The sequence below is a fragment of the Antechinus flavipes genome, chromosome 6 (genome assembly GCF_016432865.1).
Source record: "Antechinus flavipes isolate AdamAnt ecotype Samford, QLD, Australia chromosome 6, AdamAnt_v2, whole genome shotgun sequence".
Taxonomy (NCBI): domain Eukaryota; kingdom Metazoa; phylum Chordata; class Mammalia; order Dasyuromorphia; family Dasyuridae; genus Antechinus; species Antechinus flavipes.
In genome coordinates, this window is record NC_067403.1 from 120,949,904 (window position 1) to 120,962,953 (window position 13,050).

Here is a 13,050-nt window from a genome sequence, read left to right on the forward strand (position 1 = left end):
CTTCATTTTTTGCTTTAATTAATGCTTTTTCTAATCTTGTCAAATTCTGCTTTACAGGAGAAGCTGACTGTGTTTCTGTCTCTCTCCCTCCCCCTTGTTCTACCCATGAAGGGTTAATTGCGGGGGGAGGGTCATGAGATGTGGAATCACCTAATTCCTCCTTCTGTGAAGTATCATACTCAGAATTGTAATTAACTCCATTCTCATCTGATTTGTCCTCCTTTTCACCTAGTAAAGTTGGCACTTCCTCCTGTACTTTCCTTTTCATCATTCTATCACTTAAATAACTTCTTATAGCCAATTGTATTACATTATATGTATTAATTATTGAGTTAGGCCCATTTTTATCATAGAATTGACAAAGATCCTCTCCAACCAATTTCCATTCATTTAGATCTAATTCCTTATCAAGAGAGAAACAAGGACATATGTCCTTTACAGTTTGTAAAAGTTCAGTGATTTGCTGTAAACTTATAATTAAACCTTGGCTTTCCATAATTTTGACAATGCTCTCTAAACATTTTCCTTGAACAGAAACAGAAGGCTGTTTTCTAAATATCTGTCCCATCTTAGATGAAATTCTACTTTAACTCTTTTAACAAAATTTTTTTGTTGTACTCACTCTAATTTTTGGGTCAAGAAGACTTTTCCACTGGATCAGGATCGTAGCTTTTCCACTGAAATCCACTGAGGGGGGGTCTGTCAGCCCCACGTTGGGCGCCAAAATGTTATGAGTTCAAATGTGGGGTTCTTGTTCTTCTATAAAATATTATAAAAGTTCTCTATGGGTGCCTTCCCTGGAATCAGGATTTTGTCGGTCCGTGTTCGGCCTATCTCTCTGCTTGGTTCCAAGAGCTCTCTCCAAATGTCTTTAAATCCAAAGGTCTGGTCCTTCAGCCTCTGCCTCTGCTTTCTTCAGCCTCCAGCCAGCTCCAGTCTTCATGTCATTCCGGTGAAATCTCGACTTGTAGCGTCTTCCTCTCCAGAACTCTCCGACTGGCCCATTGGCCTATTTATGCTCCTTCCAGAGAGAGGGATTATGGGTAGTTCTACTTAGTACCTTGTTTCAGGTTCTGCCCAAAACATCTTCTTGTAAGATTAGATCAACTCTAATTAGTTAGCAGTTAGTAAGGATTCCAACAGAACTGGACACATTTTATTTCGCTAAATGAACAGGATGAATATAATTTGAATATGCCTTCAAGCATTTAAACTTGGATTGGTTGTTGTAGAAATAAGATTTTAGATTTGGCCCTATCAAGACTGAAACAGGAGGACTGGACCAAAATCACAAAAAAGCACTTTCAAATTTGATGTCAGAAGATATCCTCCTAAATGAAGATGTCCAAAAAGTAGAGTGAGCTTCCTCAGGACATTGTTCACATTTTGTTTTTAATGAGGTCCAATGATATTGTGGAGCAATGTCTTGACTTGGGCCCAAATTGAATTTAAATGAGGCAGTTGCACAATCATCAGCCTTCACTTGCTCTTCCAGAATTGTTGAAGTCTCTTAGAAAGACAAAGCCTTTTGACTGGCAAATGACCTGAAATGCAGTGATTGACCTTGGTCTCTTTGAGGTCTGGAGCACCTGCTTCAGCTGCCTTCATAGCCCCTGGAATAAATTGTTCTCATCTTCCTATTACACTGGGGGAAGTCTTCCAATGTTTGGGGCACCAATAGGTTTGAAACCTCTCAGGTACTCTCAACTCAGGTACTGGTTTAGCTCACCTACTGAAACAGTTTACCAGGGTGTGGCCACTGCATAAGCTACGGCTTCTTGGAGCCTCAGGTGAGAGTTGGGTGCCAGGTGGACGAGCGGCCCTGAAAAGGGATTGGGCAAGCCCTCACAGCAGAGATAGTCCCCCTGACCACCTAATACACTCCTGAAGCCTTCTAAGCAAAGGCTTAAAGGTCACTTGGCTAGCATATTCTACTGGGGATTTCTCTAGTATATGGATGGAACTAGATGGTCCCTGAGGACCTTTCCTACTCTCAAAGCCTATGATTTCTTTATGGGCATGTGCTTATTTTCACAGGGTAAGTAGTGGAGACTGGAGGGAAGTCACTGATTATTTCATCCAACCCAGTGGCACCAGTTGGGGAGGTGATGTTTACAATATTAGATTTCTGCTAGGGTGGGCCAGGCTGGGGTAGGGGCTTGGGCCCTCTTCTCCACAGAGTCCTCTGTCAAATTGCTGCTTTGTCTATCTGATAGGAAGACTTGAACTGTTGCCATTTCTAAATTGTGTTTCTAAATATTGACTTAATGGAGGGACCCAGAGTGTCATAACACAACTTACTGGGGTCATGAAAATGTTCCAGACCTTGTGGAAAGGCCTGCAAAATGTCTTGTGGAGAGTGGGGGAAGGAAGAGATGGAGCCGAGAAGAAGAAAAATGATCTAGTGGTATTTAAGAGAGATGCCCCAGCCTGATTTTCTGGAGCAGATGCATGATTTTATTTCTGACTCTACTAATTTATTTGGTATGGTTATATTAGAAGTTGTTCTGAAAAAGATCTGAGGGTTTTAAAGTACTTTCAATGTGACTCGGCTCCCTAAAATGCTACTGAGACCTTGAGCTTCATTAAGAGAGGCCTTCCTACCAGAAATATAAAAATAACAGCTAACATTTATATAGCATTTACCATATGCCAGACATTGTGCTAAACACTTTATAATTAATATCTCTTTTGATCCTCCCAACAACTCTGTGAGGTAGGTAATAATAATAATAATAATGATAATAATAATAGCAATTATATAGTGCTTACTAGGTGCCAGTCACCACTTTACAATTATCCCATTTGATACTCACATCAGCTCTATGAGGTACATGGGGCCTCATCTCTCTTAATCTCCAAGAGATGAATGAACAGTCTCTGCATTATTGGCTGAGGGGGAAAGGGGCAATGTATGGCCATTAATCACTGAGCTACAAACAATAAGAAAGGAAGGTGTTAATGATGTCCTGGTGAGGCTGTGCAGCACCATTCCCACTGCTGCACAGGCTGTTCTGAGCCATAGTATCCAAGCAGTGTCCCTGGGAAGCCACCTGGCAAAAAGTAAGGAGTTTATGGTCCAGTAGAGAGAACGCTGATCCTGGAATCAGGAGGACCTGAGTTCAAATTCAGCCTCAGACACTGCTTTCACTGTATGATCCTGAGTAAGCACTTAACCTTTGGCTATCTCAGCTTCCTCTTTTGTGGAACAGGAATCTTAATAGTACCCATCTTCTAGAGTTGTGGTGATGATCGAATGAGATAATATTTACAAAGTGCCTAATACATAGTAGGTACTTAATAAATGCTTAGTCCCTTTCCTTTTTCATGAAGGATTGGAAGAAACAGTACTGGATGATCATTTTTATCATAGGATAAAAATTTAGAGCTGGAAGGGACCATCTAGAGGTCATCTAAAACATTCTCTTTATTTTACATATAGGAAAACTGAGGTCCGGGAATGTTGAGCATTTCCTCATCTTTGAAAATGACAGGGTTGGACTAGGCAATATCTAAGGTCCCTGCCAGCTCTAAATTCTGGGAAGAAGCTGATTGTGATGAAGGCATTTATCCAAAGTCATCCTGTTAGGATTTGTCAAAACTGGGACTCAAATTCAGATCATCTGAATCTAAGTCATACTATACCTGGTTTTAGATTATTTAGCAACCATACCATCATTTCTTTTTCATCGAAGAAATGAAGTGGGATGACACACTGGAAAGAGCAATGGTGTTAGAGTGAAAAGACTTAAGTTCAAAATCTCAGGTCAATCATTAGTTAGATATGTGATCATGGGCAAATCACCCTTCTAAGCCTTAGCTTTCTCATCTGTAAAATAGGGATTAATGCTTGTATTACCTCACAAAGTTGAGGTGAGTAATAATTGCTAATGTTTAGATAGCATTTTAAGGTTTGCAAAGTGCTGTTGTGTTTGTTTGCTCCTTGTAACAGTCATGTAACAGTCTATCATTAACCTCATTTTACAGATAAGGAAACTGAGAGAGGTTAATGACTTGTCCAGGCTCACATAGCTAATAAATATCTGAAGTGAGATTTGAACCCACGTCTTTCTTCTTATTTCCCATATACTATCCACCACATCATTCATCTGTCTTGGAGTATGCTGACCATACCATTACTTGGTCTTCCTGTAGGATTTTGACTTTTGAAGTTCTACTTTAACAATCTGTGCATTGGCCAAAAAGGGATCTTGTCACTTGGTGGGACAGGAGGATTTTAAGACACTAACCTGGCCAGTAATACATAGATACATTTCTTCTTGCCTTGGTCATGGTGATCCACAATGGCTCTGATCCATTCCACCAGAGAGGCATCAAGCTGTCCTTGTTGACCCCAATGTCAAATGATTTGTTCGTATCAGGATCCCACATGTAGTTCCCAGTCATCTGATGGACCTCACAATGGCGACCTGTGTTTTAAAAATATACATACATAGGATCATTAGTTTCTCATTCATTCAGAACTGGAAAGGTCATCAACTTTTTATCTATTTAGTGCTCTGTCCCACCCATCCCTTCCTGAAGTACACCATCTAAAAACAAACAAAATAATTAATCAGCTTTAATACAGTAAAGTTTGGGTCACTCTAAATGTGGGACACAATCCAACTACAAGGCTCTTTTAAGTACAACAGGGAACAGAATATCCAAAAATTCACCTCTAAACAAAGACTGAGGTCTGAATATGAAATGATATGTGAGCAATGAAATTGTTGGAGAGTTTTATTATTTCCCAATCCTTTCCCATTCCCCTACTGTCACTTCTACCCCACGTGGCCTCTAAGATCTTAGCAAATCTGTTCTTTCTTCCTCAGAGGGGCTGCCTTTTGGGAAACTTATGATGTGAGAATCTATGATAGTTTGAGCTGGTGGATGAAAAGGAATAGACTGAAGTTTTTAAAAACAAAGCAAAAGAAATGAATCAGGAAGTTGGAGTCCAATACCAAAGTGAATCTTGGCTCTATAGGGCTTCAGTCAGATCCTACAGAGAAGTCAGAAGTAATAGGTATCCACCAACAAAACACATGGACTTTATTGAGACATTCCACTTAAATGTTTAATTGGGGGTAAACCCATCACATCTTTCAAGGAAGAATAACACTAACATTGGCAAGGCCCTCAAACACAGCTTCCGTTTTGAGCAGTCATTTGGCACCAAGCTCAAATTCTTGGACTATGTTTAATCAAAGTTTTTCTTTCTTTCTCTTCATTTATTTTCTTTTTTCTTTTTTTTTAAAAGGATATGGGAAGGAAAAGAAACAGCTATCTGGGCAAAAGTACCATAAAAAAGTAACCTCCTTCATCAAAGATATTTAGGCCTTTCTGAAATCATCTTCTGAAGCTATGGCCCACAGCAAACAGAATGCTGGACTTAGAGGCCAGAGCCCTATGTTTGACTCCTACTCCTACACCTGGTGCCTTGTAACCTTGGCATTAACCTTTATGAGCATCCTTTTCTTCATCTATAGAACAAAGGGCTTAAAATAGAGAAGTCTATAAGGCTCCTTTCAGTTCTAAATCTATGATTCTACCAATATTGCTGATATTTGTGTAATACTAAAAACACTGCCCTGAGCTTGCAATCAGACTTTAGGCCATCCTCAGATAGTTGCTAGTTATGGTTTGCAGACAAACATCTCTTCAACCTTCATTTGCTCATCCGTAAAATAGGGACATCGATAATTGCATAGTATACCCACCTCACTTGCCATATATTAGATGTGTGGAAAGTGCTTTGGAAAAACCTTACAATTACATGATTCTTCTTCATTCCTTGAGGACAAAGTTTTATTCTGCTGCTATTCTGGTCTAAAACTAAAGTACAAAAATTACGACGTGAGTGAGAGACAAAGAAACAGAGACAGAGAGATAGAGACATAGAGACAGACAGAAACAGTTATGGCCTCAGATACTCAATAACCATGTGACCCTGGGCAAGTCACTTAACTTGATGAGCTGGAAAATGAAATGGTGAATCACTCCAGTATCTCTGCCAAGAAAACCCCAAATGGGATCATGAAGAGTTGGATGTGAAGAACTGGACATGAGTGAAATGACTCAGGAACGACTGCCTGACCCCCAAAGCCAACAACACTCCATCCATTGTGCCATTCAGCTATCTGTCCTAAGTTTTGACTCATTCACCTGAACCCGAAGGAACTAAATTGCAAAGGGGATGAGGGAGTTGGGGCAATATAGCATAGACCAATATCTTATATCATTTATCAAGATAAGGTCAAAAAAATGATCTAAATATAAAGAGAAAAAAATATAAGAAAACTTGAAGAATGTGGAACATATTGCTTTATCAGACTTATGGAAAAGTGAACACATTATGAATAAATAAGAGATAGTGAGCAGAGTGTGGTGGAAAATGAATAATTTTAATTACATTAAATTAGAAAGGCTTTGTATAAATAAGACAAATGTAGCCAAGCTCAGAAGGAAATCTGAAAATTTTGGGGGAAATTTATAAACAGTTTCTCAGATAAATGACTCATATCTCAAATATATAAAAACTTTGTAAAATCTGTAAGAATAGAAATTATTCTCCTATTGATAAATGGTTGAACACAGACAGTTTTTAAATAAAGAAATCAAAACAATTTATAGTCATGTGCAAAAATGTTATAGCTCATTGTTGATTGGAGAAATACACCTGCCAGATGAGGTGAGTATACTGTACAAGCAAAAATGTCCCCATTTTACAGATGAGCAAATGGAGGCTCAAGAAGTATTTATTTGCAGTCACACAGCTAGCAAGTATCTGAGACAGCCTAAAGTCTGGCTCCAAGGCCAGGATAGTTTACTTACTATTATATAAACATCAGCAATATTGGTAGAGTCATGGGTTCATAGAAGATCATAGATTTAGAACAGAAAAGGATCTTAAACAAATATTTTGATCCATCGATGCTAGTTTTCTTGCTGTTTCTTACCCATGATACATCATCTCCCATCTCCATATCTTTTAATTAGCTGTTCCATATGATAAGAATGCTCTCCCCTCCTTCTGGCTTCCTTGGCTTCTTTCTCAACTCAATCTAAATTCAGCCTTCTACAAGAAATCTTCCCTCTCCTCCCATACCTGACTATTGGTAGTACCTTCTCTCTGAGATTATCTCCAACTTGTCCTGTATATATCTTGTATGAACATATATTTGTTCACATGCTGTCTGCTCATTAGAAAGGCGAATGAGGTCTTTGAGGGAAGGACCTGTTTTTTGTCTTTCTTCGTATTTCTGTTATCACGATTCCTGATACATTAACAATTATTTGTTGACTTGACTTGTCTCAAGAAAATTTCTAAATCCAAGGATCATACCTTCTAAAAGAGTAAGGGGGTTTCCTAGTGCATTGTGCTCCTAAGAGCTACATGAGATAAGACTACATGACATAATTACCTCCTAAGATTGCACAAGATAATATTTGTAAAGATCTTTGCAAACCTTAAAGCCCTATATTATTAGCTATTATTTGGGGTAATCTAACCATGAAAATATTAGGAGATTTTCTTAGATCAACTCCAGGTAGAAGCAACAAGCCAGAAGAAATAACTGACTCTTTTGAAATAAGACCCCCAAATCGAATCTAATAAAATCTGTAAGTCTAAAAGTTCTGAAGGATCTTGGTACAAAGGCTTCAGAGATAATATATGTAAAATAACTTTGAAAACTTAAAAAGCAATTGTAAATGCTAGTGATGATGGTGGTGATGAAGGCAATGGCATTCCTTATTCTTGGAGTAGCCTAGCATGATGAAAAGAGCCCCATACTTGGAGGCAAGACTCCCAATTCTATCACTAACTAGCTGTGTGATTTTAGGACATTTCTGTTTCCTGGGCCTTGGTTTTCTCCTTTATAAATTGAAGGATTTGGATCATCAATGATGGCAAACTCAAATAGAAATAATGACCACTAAACTGTACATAAGAGTCTCTTCAGGGCTCAAGTTGACGTAGAAAATCATATGTTAGTAGTATGTATGTTCTATTGTATTTTTATTTGTTTTGTTAAACATTTTCCAATTACATTTTAATCTGATTGGCTGCATTCCTAAATGCTGTAGTTGAGTGTTGGTTGAATATTCTGTGATTCTAAGGTTCCATAATGGAATTCATATGGTGCTGCCTTAAATGCATTTGAAAGACTCAAATTCACTTCATCATGGTGAACTTTTCAGTTTCTTCATTTAAAGAGCTCTCAGTGCCAAAATTTCTTCTCAAGGTTCATAGCAACCCCTACCCTTAGAGAGCTGAAAGGTTGTGCACTGAAAGGTTAAGTGAGTTGTCTAGAGTCATGGCAGCCAATGTCTTTGAGAATCTAGACTTAAAGTCAGGTCTTCCCATTTTGGAGGCCAACCCTCTAACTACAGTATCTCATCTGATTTTACATATTCAAAAGAGGTCTCTACCCTTGTGGGACAGCAAAAACCAGATATACTGTGAGACTCAAGTGAAATAATAGAAGGAAACATTTTGTAAACCTTAAAGGGCTATATAAATGCCAATTATTCTTACTAATTATTATTAGCCTATCATTACCAAATCTCTGGTCTTGCCTCTTCAGAAAAATAAAAACAACAAAACTGATGTACACACACACACACACACACACACACACACACACACACACACTCTTTTAAGCTTAATCTGCTTTATTAAGATTTTCTTAAGTCTAGAAATTCACAAAATAACACATGTTTTGTAGTAGTTGCTGATTCCTGATGTGTAAATGCTCACACTGATAATTTAACCATGGTCTTGCAAGCAGTCTTAATTGGTACCAGCTCACCTCTAGCTTAGAAAATGCTTTAGGATTCACAAAATATTGTCCTTATAACACACTTTGTAGAAAGTAGTACAAAATTTACTATCCTCATTTGACAAATGAGGAAATTGAGGCTGAGAATTTCATGTACACACACACACACACACACAGAAATACAGAGAGAGGGAGAGGGTGAGTTTAAAAAACCTTGGAGACTGTCTCTTTTTTGCAGGTGTAGAAACTGAGATTCAAGAAAGAATGTTTTTTTTTTTTTTTTTTAACTCGTTATTCCAAGTGTTCAAAGAAAATCTAGAATCCTTGTGAAATAATTCATGTCTAGTTTCCCTAAGATAAGTATCCCTATAAAAGTACTTGAGGTACCAAATATATATTGGGCACAGGACAGCCTTAATTTTACCACACAGAAAATATATAAGATATAAAGCCTTGAAATAGAAATATTCTATTTGTAGGGTCTTATAGACATTAAACGTAAGAACTAAGACACAAATTCAGGTTTTCCTGACTTTGAATCTACCATCCTTTCTACTGCAGCAGGCTGTCCAGTAACAATATAAGGAAGTAATTTATTCTAGATCTCACAAGACCTTGGGCTTCCCTAAAACTGTAAGGTCTGAGAATGGAGGTTCACTTGCGTTTCTGTTGCGGTTTTCTTGTATGAGTTGTCTCTGAAGACAGATTCTAAGATCTTCATTCTCCTCCCCTTAGGCCTTCATAAGTAAAATAGCTACTCAGTGACAAAATGGCCACTATGTACCAAGGACTCTTCAGAGAATCAGTCAGCCCAGCACTTAAATTGTAGGGCTTCCCCTGTCAGCTCCTCCTCACAGATGCAGCCTTAATCCCCAATGGCTTCCTTTTGTTCTGAGAAAGAGCAGGCCTTTGTGGAAGGCAGCAGGAGGAATTTGCTCACAGTCTCCCTGTCTCTTTAGAATCCTTCTCCTCTTGCTGGGATGTTTTTTTCTTCTCATGAATATGCTGAGCCCGACAGCCTGTGTGTGCAACCTGATCCAGTTATTTCCTCAACTCTCTTGTTTTCTGAATAAAAGTGGCAGTAGGGGGATGAAAAAAAAAATCAAAGAAAGAAGTGACCCAGCTCCTGGTGCATTCACATGGGAGCTGACTCTTTCTTATCTGCTTTAACTTGTCTGGGACTCTTCCTGAGTTTGCCCCAGACAGGCCCTTAGTTGATGGTCTAGTCTTCCTAAATCTCATTCTAGGGCTCCAGCACAGACAGGCCGACCTTCTAGCTGAAGCACTTTACAACTTTACGGGGCAGTGGCTCCTTCTTGGCAATTCTATCGAGCTTTACAATCAGGGTCAGGTTGTCGTTTAGCCATTTTTCAGTCATGTCCAACTCTTTGTGACCCCATTTGAGAGTGGTTTGCCACTTCCTTCTCCAGCTTATTTTACAAATGAGGAAACTGAGGCAAACAGGGTTAAGTGACTTTGCTAGGGTCACATAGCTAATAAGTATCTGAGGCCACATTTGAACTCTGGAAGATGAGTCTTCCTAACTCCTGGCCCAGCCTTTCTATCCCCTGTATCCCAAGATGAAAGGGGGTGACTTTCAGAATAGATATCTCCCATACTTATTTGAAACTTACTCTCTTCCTCCTTTTTTCATGGATCTCTCCTTTTCTGTTACTTAGAACTAGGAATTCTTAATTTTGTTGGTATCAGTCTTGTAAAGCCTATGGAACCCTTTTCACAACCATATTTTTAAAGGCATAAAATAAAATAGAATTTCAAATGAAACTAATTATATTGAAATAGCAAAATATTTTAAAACAAACAAGTTCACAGACTTCAGATTAAGAACTTTTGATTCAAGACTGATAGCTACTCAAGAGGACTTTATTCTGTCTAATAATGCCTATGCTGGTATTCAGTGTTTAATGACCACTGCAGATGGACTCTCAAGAAAACTGGAAGGTTATGTTGAAATGACTTTTACTTGCTGGGATCTCCCAGGATTCCAAAACTGATCTTTTTTTCTTACCCTTCCCTACCCCTGCCTGAGGGGAAAGGAATCAATGAATCAACCAGGCATTGTGTTAGGTGGATTCTAAATTGAAAAAAAAAGAAAAGAAAAGAAAAGAAAACATTTCCCTATCTTCAAAGAGCTATATTCTAATAGGGGAGAACACATGTGCATAAAGAAGCATGCACATAATACATTTATAAGTATAATAGTTATTAACAATAATACTAGCATTTAGATAGTTCTTTAAGGTTTACAAAGTTCTTCTACCTCATTAGAACCTCACAACTCCTCTGAGAGATAAGTTCTATTATTATCCCCATTTTAAAATTGAAGAAACTGAGGCAACTTCAGGTCAAGTGACTTGTCCAGCCTCATAAGTGTCTGAAGGAGAATTTGAACTTCTGATTCCATGTCTAGTGCTCAGTCTACCATATCACTTAGATGCCTCTGTATGTAATGTGTACAAAGTAGATCTAAAGTAACATTGAGGGCTTGGAAGAGACTGATGAATGACCAGGAAAGACTATGCAGAAGGAGATACTTGAGCTAAACCTGGAAGGAAAACTGCAATCAATGGTTTTTTTTTTTTTAAACAATCAAAGTTCTACATCATATAGGCACTGATATAACTGTGATGAAATGTGATATGATGAAAAGAGTTACTAGATTTGAGATAAGAGAATCTGGGTTCATATCTTCCCTCAACTATTCATTCTCAAGATGGATGGATCTCAAGATAGATAACAGTTGGATAGATGGATGAATGGATATATGGATGGATGGCTAGATGCCTAGATGAATGGTTAGATGATAGATGGACAAATGTTTAGATACATGAATAGATGGATGGATGGATAAAGATAGGAAAAACATTTAGTAAAGTCATGCAATGTACCTTGCTCTATGTTAAGAAAAAGTGAAATGACCCCTGCTCTCTTATAGCACATAAATGAGATTTCAGCTTCTTGGCTGATGAAAAAGCCCAGAAGTCTTAAAACTACAATTGGAGAGCATGTCTTCAGGCAAGTCTCTCTGGATAATTTCTTCATCTATAAAATGGGTTTGGTACAGGTGACTTCTAATTTCTCCTTTAGTGCTAAATGCAGCTCAATTCCAAGTGGCCAATGTTAGGTGTGTGCTGTGCATGTGATATATAAATAAGCACATGGGTTGTCTAAGTGTGATCCTCAGGAGGTAGGAATAGATATAGTCTGAAGTCTGGACTGTATGTGAGGAGAGGAGAGTCCACACCATGGGTGGGGAGGGAGGGAGGTGGAGATAGAAAAGTAAATACTGCCAGGTTAAGTATTCTTTCCTCCAATTTCTAAGTAGGTATCAGACTAAAATTACAGCACTCCTTCTAAGTATTTCTGGGTTCAAAACAAATGACTTTTTAGAGGGGAGGGTAAACCTCAACTTATACATTCTAGCTTAGTGCCTTCTCCTCAAACACTGATTTTTGCAAAAGACCATTCCAAATAGAAAATAGTTGAGCAAACTCATTTATCCAAGAAAACAGAAAACAAAAACTGGAGAAATTCCACGGACCAAAGACCCAGGTTCAAATCTAGTTCCAAATATTTACTTGCTGGGTGATCAGGACAAGTTCACTTAACATCAGTTTGCCTTGGTTTCCTCAACTGTAAAAAAAGATAAGCAATCGCACCAACCTTCCCAGGTTGAAATAATATTTGTTAGTAAAGTGCTTAGCACAGGGCTTGGAATATAGTAGGTGCTATATAAATGCTAACTCACTAGAATAGATTATCCCAGAAAATATGTATAAGTGAATGAGTTCTTTGCTGGAAGTAAGATTATTTGTTTTTAAGTCACTTCAATCATGTCTAACTCTACATGTGGGGTTTTCTTGGCAAACATGGTAAGTAAAGTGGTTTACCATTTTCATCTCCAGCTCAAATTACAGGGGCAGAAACTGAGGCTTACGTGACTTGCCCAAGGTCCCAAAGCTAGTATGTGTTGAGGCAAATTTGAACTCAGGAAGATGAGTCTTTTTTTCTCCAGGTTCAGTGGTCTATCCACTGTGCCATCTAACCCAGTCTAAATCAAGTGAGAGCCCCAGACCTAACCCAAAAGGAAAGTATCCAAAATCTCAAAAACACAAATTAGAAATTAGGGACATGTTGAGGAGCTGACATGTTTGTAGTTTCCAAAATCTCTTTCTTTTTTCCCATATGTCTAGTGTCAGTTCCCTGAAGAGTCTGCCACCACAAGTATCTTCTTTCAAAGAAAGTC

At 38.3% G+C, this 13,050-nt stretch overlaps 1 protein-coding gene across 2 annotated transcripts in view; it reads right to left on the reverse strand.

Moving 5' to 3' along the window:
* ENPP6 (ectonucleotide pyrophosphatase/phosphodiesterase 6) overlaps positions 1–13,050 on the reverse strand; it is a 183,199-nt gene that overhangs the window by 108,099 nt on the left and 62,050 nt on the right. For both annotated transcript variants that reach the window (XM_051963753.1, XM_051963754.1), the window contains exon 2: positions 4,251–4,430. In XM_051963753.1, coding sequence (XP_051819713.1) covers positions 4,251–4,430 — 180 coding nt within the window. The remainder of the gene's footprint in view (positions 1–4,250; positions 4,431–13,050) is intronic.